Genomic DNA, 19,432 nt, shown 5'->3' on the forward strand with positions numbered 1-19,432 from the left:
CAAGATACCTTTTTCTTATCAATTTTATATTCACTGTGACACATCTATTCAAGGATTCAAGTGTGTTGTACAGTGAAGGGACAATTTGCATACCTGGACCTTATTCAATTGTATTATCAAGATGTCCAAAGCTTTCCAATAAAGCAATCTTTAGTTGGAAGAATTCATTCAACATTGTGATGATCTCCGTGATCGACTTGAATGATGTCAGCATGTTCTTCTATATTACCACCATAGTCGAAATCAGTTGTATCTATAAGTCACAGAAAATCTGAGAGAGCTTTTTGCACTGGATGGATGGGGAAAATAGAAGGCAAAATATACATATCATCTCACCTGAAGGGTTTCCTCAACTAAATATGAAACAAACAAAATATAAATGCATATGAAAAATGAAAGACTTTACAGTATACAACATTCACACTTTTGTTGACTTATGTGTAGTTTGCTAGATTGTTATGAACTGTGGTACTACATTGGTTAATGGTCTTTGGATATGTCCCAATGATCTTAGATTCAACTAGTCTTGCGTGAATGTTTCAGGAAACTCGTCGTCAGAAATAATCACAATGCTGTTGTATAAAAACAGTAAAACAAATAAAATATACTTCTAGTAACTTAAAAGTGGCCTTTTAGCTAACTACACAGATCTAAGAGACAATTTGAAATGACCTAGCAGGCTTGCATTCATTTGTTACGATATCCTTGACACTAGAATCAGATGAGCTTAGTCCGGTCTTGCTTTGTAATATAAGTGTATTGAAGATTAAACTTTAGGTATAGTCCCATACCAAATTACATAAATGACAGGATAAGTAGAAGGATCAGTAATCAGTAATCAGAATTATGATCAGTAATCATAAATCTGTTGTAATCAGAAACATTCTGAATATTTCATACATTAATTATTGTATAGGTTAATATCAAAAGGGAAAATTACTTAAACATTCTATTTCAATTTATATTTAACGATTTTAATTGTTTAAAATACATCTTACCTGCTGAGAAGTCCATGGTTTCTGAAAGTTTTGAAGAAGAGACTGGAAGTTCTTTTGATCCTTTGTTGGATTTTCAAAGATGTCAAATCTCAGGAGTGTTAGCCTTTTATAGAGAGGTCATATGCAATTAATGGAAAGCACCAGATTCTGATTTAAAGTGTACGTGTACTACCAATATTAATAATTAGCCTATGAACATGTTATTTAGACACAGTTACGGATAAAATGTACATGGGACCGCACCAGATTCGGATTTAAAGTATACGTGTACATTGAAACGGCACTATAGACATGAATCATTTAGCTATGACCTCATTATTTATCAGCGTTCTGGGAACGCACTATAGAATATATTGATAAAGTGTAATCAATATGTGTAACTAACATTTGGATATGTTAAAGTATAATCAATATGTATAACTGCCATTTAGAATTATTACTTAGAAGCATGATCTAATAATCAATATCAGTTAACAAGCATAATCTATGTGTGTCACGTAATGGATGTTAGGATGGATGCAATTGCAGTTAAGAGCTTTAATGAAGATTTAATATCCAGAGGGCAAAGAAAAAGACATCAACAAAGACAGGCAGTAATCAGGCAAACAGGCTAGAGCAGGTATGGCAGAAATTAAGGTCAAAAGAGAAAACAAAGTCAAAAACCAGGCTAACGAACCCTAGATCAAGGCTTGGTACAGAACAGAGAAAAAATCAACTGAGCATAATACTTCGCAATGGCTGTGAGAGAGAGTCTCTTTAGTGTGGTGTGATTGAGAACAGGTGTGTGTGATTAGACCTTAGGAGAAGTTGCAGCGTCTGTGTGTTCCATTGGGAGTTGTAGTTGTCAGCCATGTTTGTAGTTCATAGTGCATTCTGGGAAATGGAGTTGCTGGTTTGCCCTGACATGACAATATGTATAATCAATATTTAGATGCACAGTCTAAAACCATAGAACAATTTCTAATCAAGTTATATTCTAAGTGTGTACTTAGTACACAGTAGATGTTTTTCTGTATCATCCTGTACCTTTCTGCACAGCAATAAATTGGCATTAGACATTCACTGAAACTGTTTTCCAATTAAGACCACTTTGAAGTTTGCAAACCAGTATCTGGTTGAGGTAAGGCCTTAAAGTATTTGGCTGGGACGAAAGCCAGAAAATCATTAGGGTAGCAGAAGTGAATTGGGTGAGAGCCAGAAATTCATTAAGGTGTAGAGGTGAATTTGGACAGAGCAAAAAAACCATGGCCTTATAAAACCTTTCCTAAAAAGTAGTTAGTTGTTGCTCTGATGTGATTTTTGTGTTGCACTAGGCTATGGTAGGCCCATGGTGAAAAGAAATCGATTATCAATGTTGTCAAAATCCTTACACCAGTTTCTGAACTTTTTCCAGTCACACTCATTAAATGTTATGGTTTCAGTAGCACAGCTCCAGTGGATGTGACCCGGTACCGAGAACTTGAAAAGCACAACGTCTACTTTTTCTGTATCGACAAAAAAAATCCAGTTTTACAACTGTTTGATATTATCCAATATTGAATCTTTTCATGCTCTAAATTTTTTTCAAATCTTCCCACAGTAGAGTGAACATCGGTGCATTCGGAGAAGCAGCCATAGTTGAACACTCATACAAAGTATTCCACATACAGAGTATTTAAAGAGAAAAATGAAGAGGGTGGGTGTGGTCTTCTTCTTCTTCTTCTTCTAAAACCTGCCACCTACTGGGATGGAGCATTTTAGATTTCTTTATTCTGATTGATCAGGGAGTATCTTGTGTATCCATGTGTATGGAAAATCATTATTATGACCTTATTACTTAATCAGACTTATGTGTATGGGAACGCACCAGAACCGGATTTAAAATGTACGTGTACTATAGACATTAATCATTTACTTAAGCCTTATTATTTATCAGTGTTATGCTGGGACGGATTATCCAGTGGGCATTATGGGCACGGGCCCAGGGACCCATGTGCACTTGGGGCCCAAGCGAGGGGAAGAATTTTTTTTCCCTTTTCTTTCTTTTTTTTTTTTTACATTGCCAAAAACGGAGGGCAATGTCTGGTTGGGCCACACAAGATTAAAAAAGACACGCCCCATTTAATGTCTACAGTAATGTAGGCCATAGGGAGTGTGGCACCTGAAAGTAGCCTTTGACGCGTTTGACCGAGTTTGAATCCACCTTTTGCCATACTCGCTCTTCTCCCTTTTCCCATCACATATCAGATTGGAAAGACGTTTAATTTCAATAAAAATGAAGAAAATATTTGAAAAGTGGAAATAAAGTGCCTAACGACTGTTTAATAATAAAGTGTTTATCAGTTAGGGGTAGGTGTAGGGAGGGCTTTTTGTTGTCCCAATAAGATGGCATCCATTTAATAATTTTAATAAATATAGTCATTTACACTGTTATTACTGCATCCTGTTAATGTACAACCATACTGAGGTGCAAATAGTATTTGCCACTATTTATAAGTATAAGTAGCATCTAACATCTATTTGTAAATATTGCAAAGAACTGTAAATAGAATAATACCACTATTTATTTTCACTTAGTGTAAATAGCATATCGTTAAGAAAATGCTGCTATTGTCATTTAGTGTAAATAGCATCTATCACTGTTACACTTAGTACAAATAGCTGCTGCCTATCATTCTAAACAGAATGATATAATTGGTCAAGCACAAGTGTGGAAAGCCGGCACTGTCTTCAAATAACCCAGCACTGAATCGGGGGGACTGTGCGAGTAGTTGTCCTAGTTCAAAATGAGTGAGAGAAGTGGTTGTAGTAAACACAAATGAAAAAGAGATGTGTCATCTATTCAAAGGTTCTTCAAACGGAGCCAGGAGGAGAATCAGGTTAAAGAATTTGTGGAAGATGACGAGCAAGCTAACCAGAGACTGGAGGAGGAAAATGTTAGCAGCACAGCAGTGATTTTTACAGCTTATACAGGATTTATAGAGGTGTTTCCAACAAATAGTACCATACAGGTGTGGTTACAGATTGGACTTATTTATATGTAGGAACAAACCAAACATTATTAATCTTGAACCTTCATCTGTCAAGATAAGTTTGATTGGATTGATCTATGTGAAGGAACACACCTATCGTTAATATCTAACCTGTCAAGATAAAACTTTGATGACTTATGCCAACCATAACTCTCCCCAATAGTAATTGCTTACAAGAAAAAAAAAAAAGTAAAATCTGATCGTTTAAGTTTTCTCAGCAGTTCAGTAAAAAGAAAGGATGAGCAAAAAAGATGTGCCACTTCTGACACAAGGTGCCGTATGTCAATCATTTGCCATTCTGCTTGATGACATCCATGATGACTCATAATTTTTCTCCCCCTTTCTTGTGTGTAAGCAGGTCATCGCTGCTGCTGAAAATTCCAGGAGTTTAGCAGTTTATGAAATACTAAAACTATCCCTTCTGGTACCAACATCCATGCAATGATCAAAGTCACAGAGATCACACTTTTTCTACATGCTGATGTGTGCCGTGAATATTAACTGAAACTCTTGACCTGTATCTGCATGATTTTTTGCATTGCACTGCTATCACGTACATAACTGCATGAATGTGCAGGTGTTCCTAATAAAGTGGACGGTGAGTGTATATTATAATATTAATAATATTAATGATTTTATATCATGTTATACCACAGCCTGCTTGAATTCTCAAATGTGGCTGGTCAGAAGGTGTGCATTATTTTCAAATGTAGATAGAAAGCAAGAGAGAGAGGGGGAGGGGGGAGGTGAAGAATGACTTTCGCGGCTGTAACAACTTTTCTATTATTCAGTCACAGCGTCAATCTGCAGTACTTATTGTGTGTTAACAGTGCAAAGCGCTGTTTTTCAGCACTAAATAAGATGGCGTATCTTACTTAACCAGTAGTGTGTTTTGTAAAACAGGCATTAAATAGGGAAAGTAGCCTCTATTCCAGAGGTGCCCAAAGTTTTTCCTGTGAAGTGCCAAAAACCAAACTTTATTGAGGGCCATGGGCCGAAAGTAAACATTACATTATACCAAAATGTATTATATTAAAATTAAAGTTGCCATGGTTCCACTCATTTATAACATTTAAAAATAAATAAATAGAAAACATTACTCTGTAATCTGCTTAACTATGGCAGGTTTATTTTCCAGGTTTTATATTACAATGAAAACATGGAAACAATCCCATTTATAGTACAGTAGAGTTCAATGCCTAATAATTCAAGCTATAAGCAATGCATCCATATGCTTGCAATATCTGTGACATCTAATGATAGACATGAAGCTGGTCCTTATTTTTCAAAAGTTGTTTCCAAATTGGGCTGCAGCTGACTTACTGACAAAGTCAGGGTGGTATTATGTAGGTGAGAGTCAGTTAGTTTGCTTCTCAGTTTACACTTGTTTAAGTTCATCAGACTGAAAGTCTGCTCACAGAGGTAGGTATGCCAAACAGAGACAGCATCACTTGTGCCTGTTTGCACATCTTTAGGTACCTGTTTGGTGGGACACATTTGTTGAAGTCTGTCAAGGGAAGGGACTTAAATTTGTGTTTGAGTTCTTAACAACACAAAAAAACAACAACACAAAGTCACGCATCACATCCACAAGCCTGATGGATTTGGCGCATAGCTGTACTTGATGTAAAATACAGTAGTACTTTACCACTTTCCACCCACATTCACTGACTTTGAGACACCAAGGTATCAAGGCCAGATTTCCTCCCTACCATTGCCGGGACTCCAACAGTTGTAATACCAGCCATATTCTTCCAGTTTAATTCATTCTTTTTCAACACTTTGCCTCTTCTCATATATGGCATGGTAGGCCAAATCAAAAGTCACCACGGGCCAACTTTGGTGTGTGTGTGTGTGTGTGTGTGTGTGTGTGTGTGTGTGTGTGTGTGTGTGTGTGTATATATATATATATATATATATATATATATATATATATATATCTTGATCTTGATATATCTTGATCTGCCTATATATATATATATATATATATATATATATATATATATATATATATATATATATATATATATATATATATATATGCAGATAGATAGATAGATAGACGGAGAGAGAGAGAGAGAGAGAGAGAGAGAGAGAGAGAGAGCGCGCGCTTTTATTTTGACGAGATGCTTCCAAGCCGGAAGTAAAGTGGTCAAATTTGATTGTGGCGTAACGTAACGCTTTATCACAGAAGATTTTGATTGTGACATTTCAGAAGCGCTGATTAACTTGCACTTTACTCGCGTGCTTGTCCTTATTGTGTTGAATATATTCAACCATCGAGTTGATTATGCATGAAGGTAATGTTGGTTCATTTACAAACTCTTTCCTAGCAGCTGAATAACATTGGGAGACTATGCCAAAGCCTTACTGACTATCGTGTGCTAGCATAATAGCTAACTAACTTTGGCTGCACATTAGACGTTACTTTGACAGAAAAAAACGCTAGTCAGAGAAAAAAACTCGCTGACCAGTCCAAGCTCGTATGGACTAACTAACTATCCTAGCTTGGTGTCCTCGTTAGATTAATTATTATATCATTAATAAATATGAAATAAAGATGGTCTTCGCTGTGGCTTTTGGACAGAAGATCAAGAGAATTTGAGATGCTTGTGTGACGTCACATCGCGTATCGACGAATGTCCCAAAATAGCCAAATTAATATTTTTTGTTACACCACTGGAATATTGGCAGTCAAAAACGTTAGCGCATTTTGTGCAACAAACAGTGAGGAGAGGCGCTTAGTATAAACCTTTAAATGTGCAGCCACTCTGTTAGGAATAGCATCAATTTCCACGGTGAATTCTCTTTTAATGATTTAAAATAAAAAGTATGTTTGTCCTTTTGCCAATTGGGCAATTTTGAAATGTAGATTTATTTTGTAAAATTTATCATGTTGGTATTTTCGACTAAAATTGAGTTTATAGATCAGGACTTATAACTTTTGTTTATGAGAATGTCATAGCTTAAATGGTAGTTTTGATATATTGTAATTGCATAAATCACTTGGAGATCACCCACTTAGAGAATACAATATTTGAAAACATATTCCATATTAAGTAAGGGTTAGACACTTTAAAAAAATAATTAATTAATCTAATAAAAGAATTTTTGACATTTTTTTTGTTTATATTGTAGGGTTTGTGTTAGTATTTTTCATAATGTGACCTTGTTTTATGCTTGCCTGGTGCACAACTTGTTGAAATGGAGAGAATAAAGTTTTTATTTGCATTTTTTTCAGAATTGGGGAATTAATTATTATTAATTTAAAAGAAGGTATAAAAGGCAGAACTATCGGTATCGGCTGATCTCACTCTGAATAATTGGTTATCGGTATCGGCTGAGAGATTTAGTATCGGTGCATCTCTAATATGTAGTACAAATTGGGCAAGAAACACATCTGGTAGTCTGCTCCTGTTCCCTTCCTTGTGACCTGATTTTTCTGGTAGTACCAACACTGACTTGGTTTACATGGACAGCAGTAATCTAATCATTGACCTTATTCTGAGTAAGACATTGTAATTAAGGTGTTCACATGAGTCGCTTTTAGAATACTGCTTTCATGTTCCCATTTTACATGTTATAGAACATAGTTCGATTAACCGCACACATCATTACGTCCCAACACCACGCTGTCCGATGTTCCCTCCAGAGTTTCATGTACCTACATACAGTTCGTCTTTGTTATGGTACTGTATATAGTTTTGGGTGTTTCATTTTTAATTTTCCAAAAGCTTCAAGTGCAGTTAATTATTTGTCATGCTGCTGTCCATGTAAATGTAGTCACTAATCTCTGTTTACATGGAAGTTTCCTAATCAGAATATTGTCTTAATCGGGTTAATATTGGATTATTGTTGTCCATGTAAACGTACTGACTGTCTCCCAGAGGATTACAGAGATACCAGTGTTGCTAACCAGAAGATCCTAGAAGGCACAGCGGGGGGGACAGAATTTTACAACAAAAAATGAGCGTATGTCAGTGGCATGGTCGTAGCAGTGTAAAAGCTCAAACGTAGTGGTTGAACTGGAATTTAAACTGGAATCTGCTAAATGTTTGGACTTATACGCAGCCAGTAGAGTATTATGCTTAATTTATACAGTTGTGAATATAACATACAAATGTATATTGCATCTGTTATCCAGTTTACATCCATAAGTTGTACAAATTGTCTACAACTGTAGTGAAATATATTTCCTATTGATCAACTGACTTTCTTTTCTAGATCTAGGCAACAATATTCATACTTTGACAAAAAATTCCTTACCTTTTTATTACTGCTATGAACAGAAAACATTGCTAGCCTAACTAGGAAAACAAAATATGAAATAAAATAAAAAAGAAAAACCTTAAGTAAAATTATTCTGTATATATTAGCTTACACACTGAAAGAAAATAAAACCGTAAAGCACAATCCACCCTATAATTGTATTACTGAATGACTTTTTATATTTTGTTGTATGAACAAAAAAAGCACTTTCAACCTTTTTCCATACAGTTAACTGATTTCAGTTTCCAACATTCCGATCCAGAGAGAATTTTTTTTCGTGGGCTGATTGCATGATACCATCAAATTAAAATTGGGCATATCTGTCTATCCATCAATTGTTTGCTAGCATATACTATATCATAGTATTACAAATCACTGTTAGTTAACTTGCTGTATCAAACTTGACTCTGTTACGTGCATTATCTGGTAACGTGATTTGTGTGTTGAAACTGTAAACAAACTAACATTTCATGAAAATATTCATTGTGATTGCTGGCTAGGTATGTAACCTGGTACCTCACTGGCCTGTTTCCCCACCAGATTTTGTAACTTGGGTGACGAAGGTGATGCATTGAGGAATTTTTATATTATATTATATTATTTATTTATTTTTATACTCTGAACACTCTCTGCATAAATATAACAGTCATATTGTGGTGCTTTTTTCTTCTACCCATACACAGGGCACAAAAGCTCGGTGAATGGATTGATAAGGAAGAAAATCATATAAATCATATTCTATGCCCTTCAGTCACCAGATCTTTACCTAGTTGATGCCTTGTGATGGGCCAAAACCTTACTAAGACACTTTTTGCTGCTTTTTCCTTTGTAACTTGCATCTGCATTTGGAATTACAGCCACTGGACGACTGAAGTTACCTACTTAATAGGCATCATGTAAACATATTTGTACAACTAGTAATTAGATTTGTAATGTTTAACTTGTCTACATTATGCATGATAATTAATTAATTAATTTGCAGTGTGTATGTTGGTATGAAAGTGAGTGTCCATAACAGTAGTGAGTACGTCTTAATATATTAAATACTGTTCACATGGGGTCCTCATAATTTGTCTTAGATGCATCATGTAATATGTTGTTTAACATCTTAAATGTACTTAAATTTACTTGATAAATATCATTTCCTCAGGCAACCACAAACGCTCCACTGCTGAGGGGAAACAACAAATGATAACTGGTGAAGAACCATCAGATCTTTTTTGAGTGCCAGAACCTGATGAAAGTGAATGAAAGGAAGTGGAGGGTTGGATGGTTTAAGAAAGCCGTAGCAGGAGGTGCCAATGAGAATGGCTTTCCTTGACAATCCCACCATCATACTGGCCCACATCCGACAGTCTCATGTGACTAGTGATGACTCAGGGATGTGTGAGATGGTGCTGATTGACCATGATGTTGACTTAGAGAAGTGTTATTTGGGTGCCATATCTGCTGGCAGTGGATTAATGGGTTTGTTAGGGGATGGCATTGTTAGTGGAGATGTGCAGCCCTTTGACCTCTCACAGTCCGTGGACATCACTTCCAGTTGGGACTTTGGCATCCGTCGTCGCTCCAACACAGGTAGGCGACTTTTATTACCATGATTTTGGGTTCTAAATCTTGTGTGTTGATTGGAATGTACCTTGAAGCAGTTGTCTAAAGGTAACTGGGTTAAAAATATAGTGACTCTTATTCCTCACAGTTCCATATACAATCTGAGCATAATATGCAAATTAAATTTTTTGCTCTTTCTTAGCCTCCCTTCTTTGGTTTTAGTCTCTTTTGTTTTCATTTGTTTCTTTGATACCCCCCCCCCCCCATTATTGCTATTTGTCTGATAATTGCATTTTGTCATTTTTTTTTCTGTCAAGAGATGTAAGCATGTACTCGCCCTGCGAGCTTGTACCTACAGCCGAATCACAGCTGTGCCGATATTCAGTATAGCCACCCTCTTGCTTGTGCGATATTGCTTAATTATAAAAGTGCAATAATTGAAATTTAATAATGACACTGTGTTTGTGTTATCCAGCCAGACTCCTTGTATTGTTTAAATAAAGAAAGTCTGTGTATTAGAATGTAAATGGTCTGCACTTAAATAGCACTTTTATCCAAAGCGCTTTAGACTGTGTCTCATTCACCCACTCGCACACCAATGGTAGCAGAGCTGCCATGCAAGGTGTTAACTTGCCATCAGGAACAACTTGGGGTTCAGTGTCTTGCCCAAGGACACTTTGGTATGTGGAGCCCTGTGGGCCGGGAATCGAACCACCAACCCTACGATTAGTGGACAACCTGCTCTACTACCTGAGCCACAACCACCAAATTTAACTGTAGCTTAATTTTGTTAAATGTAACAAAATGAAACATTTAATTAGGCCTGTCGCAATGATTAATTTATCGACTTGTCGTACAATATAAGGACACAACCTCGATCATTTTTGCTAACCTCGATCATTTTTGCTGACCGTGACATTGCCCATTGTGATTACGTGCGTGTTTGTTTACATAGAAACGAATGTAACCAACATTTTAGCGATTCCCCTGCTTCTGTCCATTCGGCTGCTCTAGGGCTGTCAAATTAAAATTCAGACTTTGAATATTCATCGAATTGAAGATAAAAATCCACATTTGAATGCAATAACTGTGCATCCAAATTAAAGATGTGTAGCACCTATTTTAATTAAAACGTAATGTTGAAAAAATGGCACACAAGATTTAATATCACTGTTCGCTGCTAATGCTTTTTGAATAAGAAAAATCTAGAAAGAATAATTCTAGTGTTTCAAATAAACCAGTCATAGTCAATAATGTTCGGGTTTGACCCGCTTAAGATGTGTGAGCTGAAGCTGAACCATGATTGAACACTGGTAAACAGTAGCGCTTTACTAGCAAGTAAAATACCTCCCCAAATGCTTACTATACACATATAAGATTAATCAGATATATACAGAATATAAGCATATTACAACTTGCTTCTGTACAAAATAACGAATGCAACTTGAACTTAAGTAATGCGCTACGTAGAATGGTAAGTCTTTCCATAACCACACACTAAAACGGACAATAAATAACTAAAGCAAAATTTTTTTTTTTTAATTTTCTAGCCTAATTTTCTTTTAGAGGTCTCATACAATAGGTTTACATGCATCCAAGATCAAAAAACACTTTAATTTCCTCATAACTTACAATGCAGCATCACCTCTTTTTCTCTGTCACAAATGACTCGCTCAAGGATCTGTTCACTCTAAACTCCTCCTTTCAGAGAGCCTACTCTGCTCTGATTGGTCAGATGTCCCAATCTGTTGTGATTGGTCCACCATTTACAGCATGTGTCGGAAAGGAAACGCCCATTACCATATCTGAATTTCAGCTCAGTGTATATATGTGTGTGTATGTGTGTATATATATATATATATATATATATATATATATATATATATATATATATATATATATATATATATATATATAAAAATTATATTTATGTATTTATTTATTTATTTATTTATTTCATTTTTATATATATTAGAGCTGCAACAACTAATCGATTATGAAGATCGTTGTCAACGAATCTCTGTCAATTAGTTGGTCTGCGGGCATGCACGGCGGAGATTTACTCATTACGTTACTTCTGTTCAGAAAACACGCTTCGGAGAGTAAATGCTAAAGTTGTGTCCCAGATGAAGTACTATACACTTACATTATGCGCTCTGCACTACCGTCTAGTGTGTGGATTTTAGAAAGGTAATATCATCTCAAATATATCACTAGCGGATTTTTTATTTTTACTAACCGGAAGTATAAGCCACGACGGCGCGTGAGGTCATATGCACGCTATCATTAGCGAACAGAGTCACCGATAATGACTTTCTTCAGTTTACTTTGTCAACGTTACCTTTTATTCCCAATATGACCTCAGTCACCATCAGACGGAGCTGAAATCGCCACTTGACTGAGGAAGAAAGTGTTTAACCTCCAAGTCCTCTAAGGCAGTGGTGCGTTTTAGACACCGTGGAAATCAAACTGATGCACGAGGACAAACTTATGTTTATATCCAAAATGCTCCACTGTGTGTAAGGGGCAGGGGAAACTGGTGCAACCTGTTTAAAAGGTTTAGTTTAATTTAAGTTTGTCATTATATGCTGTATTTGCCTGCTTGCAGTGTAAATTCTGTCGTTTATTATAACGGAAGTGATCTATTTGTAACAAGGCCGCATTGCTGTTCATGCGCGGTGTAGACGTGGTGATACAGAGTGAGTAAGATCTGTAATGTCTAATTAAAACATTATGGTCAAAAGTAAACACAAGTAAAATAATATTCCTAAAGATGGCGAGTAACAGAAACCACAAGGTGCAGTGAAAGTGAGTTTTTATTATTAATTTAGGACTGTAGTTGGTTGCAATTCTTCCGGAACTGATGGGGGCAGCAAATACGCATAAGTGTTTTAGTCGCTCCACAAGTGGTAAAGAAGAAGAAGAACGCCTACAAGCACACAGGAAAAACTACAGAAGATGGCAGTCTAATATTCCATTGATAACAGAAAAGTGTTCCTATAAACACCTCACTGGTTACATGAAGAGATTTTCAATAATCCCAATTAATGAATTAATTTTTACTGTAGATTCTAAATGAAGTTCAGTCCCAAACTGGACACTCTTTATAAAATTAAGTTTATCTGTATGTTATTTGTAAGGTAGTCTTTAAATTATGAACATGTATGGAGCCAGATTGAATGACCGCTTTACCATAATAACATGGCGTATGAGTCTGGTCAGCATGTTCAGCTTTTTCATTGTGTTGCTTGTGTTTTTAACGTTTTTTAAAATACTTTATTTATTTATTTATTTATTTATTTATTTATTTATTTATTTATTTCCCTTCTAATTATAGTCATCCAGTTCTTAAATGAAGAGTGAGAATAGTTTGTGACTAAAGGAAAGTATTTAATTTGTTAATTCATACTTCAGCTGCTTTACTTTATTCCGCTTCTGTTATATAATAGAATAATAACCGTATAAACTAAGGATGCACCGAATGTTCGGCAACCGAAATTATTCGGCCAGAAATAGCAAAAAAAAAGCACTTTCGGTGTTCGGCCGAATAAGTGAAAAGGCCGAATAAATTTGACCGAACAATGATGTGTTGGATGACGCAACCAAATAGCCTAGTAACCAGAGTGAGACGCGCAAATGTCACGACCTCGATGAGGGGGCGCGCGCGTGCACGAGCTATGTGCTCATCGGATGTTTACTGCGCGTTGGTTTTGTTTCTGTCATGTCACGAGACGTAAGGGAGTCGAGTACAGAAGCAGGTAAAGACGTATTTATTTAAGGGCAGGCAGACAAATCCAGTATCTACTATAATACTCCGTGAGGTGTACAGGGATGCGAGCAGTACAATATAATCAACCGAATAGAACCATTTTTTGCACTCTTGTCAATGCACTTTTTTGTTGTAGGCTACAGAGTGTTACATTCTTTCAGCAGTCAGTTATAGGCCTAACATAGGCTATTCAAGGGGTGCTCAAAGATGACCCCACAAAAATATTTTTATTTTACTCATTTATTTATTTAAAGTTATATTGTGCCTTGTTCGTAGCCTATGCCTGCTGGAATGGAAAAAAAAATGTTCAGTGTTAAATAAATATTTTGAAATTGTAGTTTTTGTAATTGATTTTTTTTCTTTGAAAAGCAAGACAAAATAGTAAAAAGCACATTTTGACTATTTAATTTATGCAATGGTCAAAAAAATGGCAAAATAAATGGAAAAAACGCGAAAGAACGTGTTCGGTATTCAGCCTTCGGCTTTCAGCCAAGTTTTTCATTATTTTCGGCTTCGGCCAAGAATTTTCATTTCGGTGCATCCCTAGTATAAACCTTTACATTCAATTACTTTACAGTTATTGTCAGTGGCTGTGTTCTATGTATGTGCGTTTGGGTCATGATGCACTCCTTGTGGGGCAAAAATATTTTGTAGGAGCACAGTTTTTAATCTCTTTTAAATAATTGTGAGATTGGATTGGCAATGTGACTGGCGTCAAAATAACATTTTGAGGCAGACACAATACACGGACAGACCTCAGTAAAGTTCAGAATTTTTATCAGGCATTTAGTGAGAATGTAAAAATGTGTGCTCTTATTACCAAAATGTTGCCTTAATATTGGTGACATTAGAAAATGAGTAAAGGCTTTAGTTTATAGCCTATTTGTGTTCTACTAATGGATTATGGGTCTCATTTATCAGGTTGGATACATAAGAATTTAATATTCATGACAATCCCCAAATAGTGGAAAATTGTCTGTCTCATACTCATGCTCCTGAATGTACGCATAGGAAGACTAACCAATGTTAACAGTGTTTTCCACAGGTTGAGAATTTATTTGTGGTGGTGGTTGGTGCAGCGTGTGATGGTGCGGGTTCAGTAATAAACTAGTCAAACAAAGGTTTATGAGTAAACTATTTATTGCAAACGAATAACTACTAAAAATAAATAACTATATGTCAACATGGATAACTATTAAGACATAAATAACTACATATTAAAATACATTTTCCATTTTCAAAATATAAATAGCAAAAAAAAAAGTCCCTTTGTCTGTTTTGTCTGTATTTTACATATAATTTTTTAAAATCCAAACAAGCTTTACAGATCTTTATTGGGAAGGGTTTAAACAGTGTTTTCATGCTTGTTCAGTGAACCATAAACAATTATTGCACATGCACCTGTGGAACAGTTCTTAAGACATGAACAGTTTACAGGTGGTAGGGAATTAAGGTCACAGTTACAATAACTTAGGACCCTAAAGAGACCTTTCTACTGACTTTGGGAAGAACATGGCTGGTTTGTACTGGCTGGCTCTGGCATTGGGTTGGTTGATTTGGTGGAAAGTATTTTACGTGGTTGGGTTTTTTTTTCTTGTGTTTTATTTTATATCTCTATTTTTTTAAATTGCAGAAACATCTGAACAGTTTTTCTATAGGAAAGGAAGATGGTTTCTTGGGGCCAAAGCCTACTGGTAAACAGTGATTAACTGACGAACTGAAATTGTTCTCAGAGCTTTAGATATCTAATTTTATACATGTAGTCAGAATGTGCCAGCAATATGTATATACGTTAGTATTATTACCTATATATTGCTTCGGTTTGTCTTATTGCACAATTCACTTTTAAGTGCTCCATTATTGAGGTGTGTAATATTTGAAAAAAAAAACAACCCATAACAATAATAAAGGAACATGCTATCTTTGCAACATCACTTAATCATTAAGTACAATGTTTGCAATTTTTGTCTGGCCTTCCATTAAATAGAGCATGAGACCTGAGTTAGTTCTTATGTTTTTGTATTTTAAGTACAACTGGCATAAAATGTTTTAATCTGGAAAGGTCACAAATTGTCTTTAATTATTATTTCTTGTAAAGCTCAAAGGCTGGAAAGGCTAAGAAAGGAACGACAGAACCAGATCAAGTGTAAAAACATTCCATGGAAGGAGAGGACATCGTCTCAGTCAGGTACTTTTCATCCTATGTGAAGGATTATTTTCTTGTAATTGTATGCATGCAAGTGTATTACTATTATTGTCTTTATAACATAACTTTTGCTTTAATTTCTTTAGCTGAAGACTTGAGCTTCCTTTTTGAAAAGAAGGACTTTAAGGACAGGCCTCGAAGCACAGGGACCAAATCCACCCTCTCGCTGCGCCTAGAGCAGTGTCCTCAACAGCTCAACAACCCTTTTAATGAGTACTCCAAATTTGATGGCAAGGTCTGAACTATTAATTTGTTTTTGTTTGTTTTTCTGCAAAGTTTAAAAAATTAAATGTTGAAAAACTCTGAAGCTGATATAATGCTGATAAAAGGCTATATCAATATATAGATCTTAATTTAAAAAATTTTGGAATGAGAGGTAGTAGTACAAGTTATGCAACTGTTTCATTGATGCTAAGCTTGTGTAGGCAGTTGGGCTGAATGATTGTGGCCAAAATGATCATCATAATTATTTTGATCAATATTGAGATCACGATTATTAATTGATTTTAGGGACAACAAATTTTTATTGCACTTTCACATTTAGATAAACGGAGCTTTGCTTTCACCTCCATGTTGTTCTGCATTCCTGCTAATGTACAAATCTTTGCATCAAATTAGACTTATCCTTAAAGTGCATCATCTCATAGAAGCAAAATATAAATAAAATTGTACCCAAAATATAGGATAAGTAAATAAAAATGCCATCAACCAAATGAAAACAATTCATACCTATGCAGAAAAGGCAATAACAGTGTGTACAGGAGGAGAGACGCAGCCAAATCACCCAATAGTGCAGAGATGACTTCATTTTGTACCGGAACCCGGAAGTTAGCATCACACTGGTTTCCTCGACAAATACCCAATAGGATTTTCGCATAGGCTTTTGGATTATTGCAAAAAATAAACTCGGGGATCAACAAAAGTTTACAATACTAACACGTTTTGTCCATCAAGATAATTTTCACAAATGAACACAACGTTTATGCAGTTTGAAGCCTGAATACAATCGGCAGAACTAAAAAGCTAACCGTATGCTATAAACGAACTACACCACGGTCGCTCGACTTCACCATCACCAAGCTTCCGACTACTTTTCCAAACTTGATTTAAAAACATTTTCTATAATACAGATTTACTCTGTGGATGAATCTTCATCCACTTTTTTTGTGAATTGTGAACTGCATACCTGAACCAGTTTATCTGCAAAGTTTTTTCCTGTTCGGCGTGATGACGTTTAATGTCCCCACCAATGTGTGTAGTCCCATTTAGCAACATGTTAGTGTCATGGTTTCCCCTCGCGCAAGCGTTGGAGCTCGCAGCGCGAGTGCTAAAATGCTAACTTGTGTCCAGGTTTTGGCATTACAAAATGATGTCATCCTGGTGCCACTCTATGGTGACTGGCTGTAAGTTTAGGAAGCACTTGACTTGATATGCAGCACAGTTTTCTATGAGCATAGGACGAACTTTAAACGTTGTGGGCAGTCAAAATCATAATCGAGATCAATATTCGATTAATTGTGCAGCCCTAGTAGGCAGTGAGACACTTCACACATCAATTTGGTTTTCAAATTCAGAATGCTGGAATTCTTTGTCTGACATTACAGAAATGTTGACATAATGACTGCTGTGTTATATGTATATGTAATAGAACAAAGAAAAAATATGTAATAAGAAATCATAACAAATGGATTCTGCTTGCTCAACTCCATTTCAGTCTGACTTTAGCACTGCATAGTTTTACATTCTTACAAATCTTTGATAAAATAAAACTACCTTTTAAAGGTGGGTAACTGAGGTTCAGGTGCAGAGATGAGAACAGGCAAATTATTTTTTGCTTATCTAGACTTCAACATAACTATTTTCTTTAAGCATGTAATAACTGTCAGGATTTTTATTATTTATTTATTTTTGCTTTTTCCTGTATAGGGTCATGTAGGTACAACAGCAACCAAAAAAATAGATGTCTACCTCTCAATGCAGTCTACCCAGGAGAAGTTGCATCCTATGATGGTGGTGACAATGGCCAATGCTCGAGTCCATGATCTTATTGGCCTTATTTGCTGGCAATACACCAGTGAGGGCCGTGAACCAAAACTAAAGTAAGTACTTACAATGAAAATAAAAATAATAAAGGAATAATTTGAAAATATGACTTCCATTCGGCCATTATGTAACAGAGACAGGGTTTATTTTTGTAATCTGAATCAATGTATGTATAAGCTGGCACAAGTCTGTGGCCTGTTTACTTGAGTATTTTAACCCCCCCCCGTGACTCAAGCTTAGATAAACATTCTGCATATTCATAAGTTTTGTTATTTTGTGTTATCCATAAAAGAACTTTGAGCTTTAAACATATGCGAAATGGAAAGCTAAACAGACTTTGTACGTATAAGATAATACTTTATTAATCTCCAGATGGAGAAATTAGGGTGTCATAACAGCAGCCAAAAAAAGACAAAAAGAAAATTCAATTAAATTTTATTTGTATAGCGCTTTTTACAATAGACATCGTCTCAAAGCAGCTTTACAGAAATATATTAACACGGTATACAGATATTAAAAGTGCGAATTTATCCCAATTGAGCAAGCCGGTGGTGACGGTGGCAAGGAAAAACTCCAAGATGTTAAGAGGAAGAAACCTTGAAAGGAACCAGACTCAGAAGGGAACCCATCCTCATCTGGGTAACAACAGATAGTGTGAAAAAGTTCATTATGGTTTTATATGAAGGCTGTTTGGCCTTAGAAGCAGCCGTGTGGTTGTATCTTCTGGTTCTAGTTAGGACTCTAGCAGCTGCATTCTGGATTAACTGGAGTTTGTTTATGTACCTACTGGAACATCCAGACAGTAATTTTTTTTACATTACAGTAATCTAGTCTAGAGGTGACAAAAGCATGAACTATTTCTGCATCATGTAGTGACAATATATTTCTCATCTTAGAAATATTTCTGAGATAAAAGAAGACTATCCTAGTAATATCTACATGAGCATCAAATGATAGACTGGAGTCAATAATCACACCAAGGTCTTTTACTGCTGCACATGAAACAGAAAGTCCATCCAGAGTTACTATGTGATCAGAATGCTTACTTCTAGCGACACGTGGTCCTAATACAAGTACTTCTGTCTTATCAGAATTAAGTAAAAGGAAGTTAGTTAGCATCCAACGTTTAATGTCCTTTACACATTCCTAAATTTTATTAAGCTGCTGTCTGTCCTCTGGCTTCGCTGAAACATACAACTGTGTATCATCAGCATAACAGTGGAAGCTAATCGAACCCCCGACCCTGGAGGTGTGAGGCGAACGTGCTAACCATTAAGCCACCGTGCGCCCCGTGTGTGTGTGTGTATATATGTATATGTGTATGTGTGTGTGTGTGTATGTGTGTATATATATATGTGTGTATGTGTGTGTGTGTGTGTATGTATATATGTGTGTATATATATATATATATATATATATATATATATATATATATATATATATATATATATAATGTATGTGTGAATATCTCACAAAAGTGAGTACACCCCTCACATTTATGTAAATATTTGATTATATCTTTTCATGTGACAACACTGAAGAAATTACACTTTGCTACAATGTAAAGTGGTGAGTGTACAGCTTG

The 19,432-nt window shown here is 35.7% G+C and overlaps 1 protein-coding gene across 1 annotated transcript in view; it reads left to right on the forward strand.

Moving 5' to 3' along the window:
* Positions 1-6,152: 6,152 nt before the first annotated feature.
* mapkap1 (MAPK associated protein 1) overlaps positions 6,153-19,432 on the forward strand; it is a 72,793-nt gene continuing 59,513 nt past the window's right edge. Inside the window, exons 1-5 of the mRNA XM_053617700.1 lie at positions 6,153-6,309; positions 9,429-9,856; positions 15,697-15,786; positions 15,891-16,039; positions 17,731-17,903. Of these exons, the coding sequence (XP_053473675.1) occupies positions 9,580-9,856; positions 15,697-15,786; positions 15,891-16,039; positions 17,731-17,903 (689 nt within the window). The 5' untranslated portion in view covers positions 6,153-6,309; positions 9,429-9,579. The remainder of the gene's footprint in view (positions 6,310-9,428; positions 9,857-15,696; positions 15,787-15,890; positions 16,040-17,730; positions 17,904-19,432) is intronic.

The sequence above is a fragment of the Ictalurus furcatus genome, chromosome 28, assembly GCF_023375685.1.
Source record: "Ictalurus furcatus strain D&B chromosome 28, Billie_1.0, whole genome shotgun sequence".
Classification (NCBI taxonomy): Eukaryota; Metazoa; Chordata; class Actinopteri; order Siluriformes; family Ictaluridae; genus Ictalurus; species Ictalurus furcatus.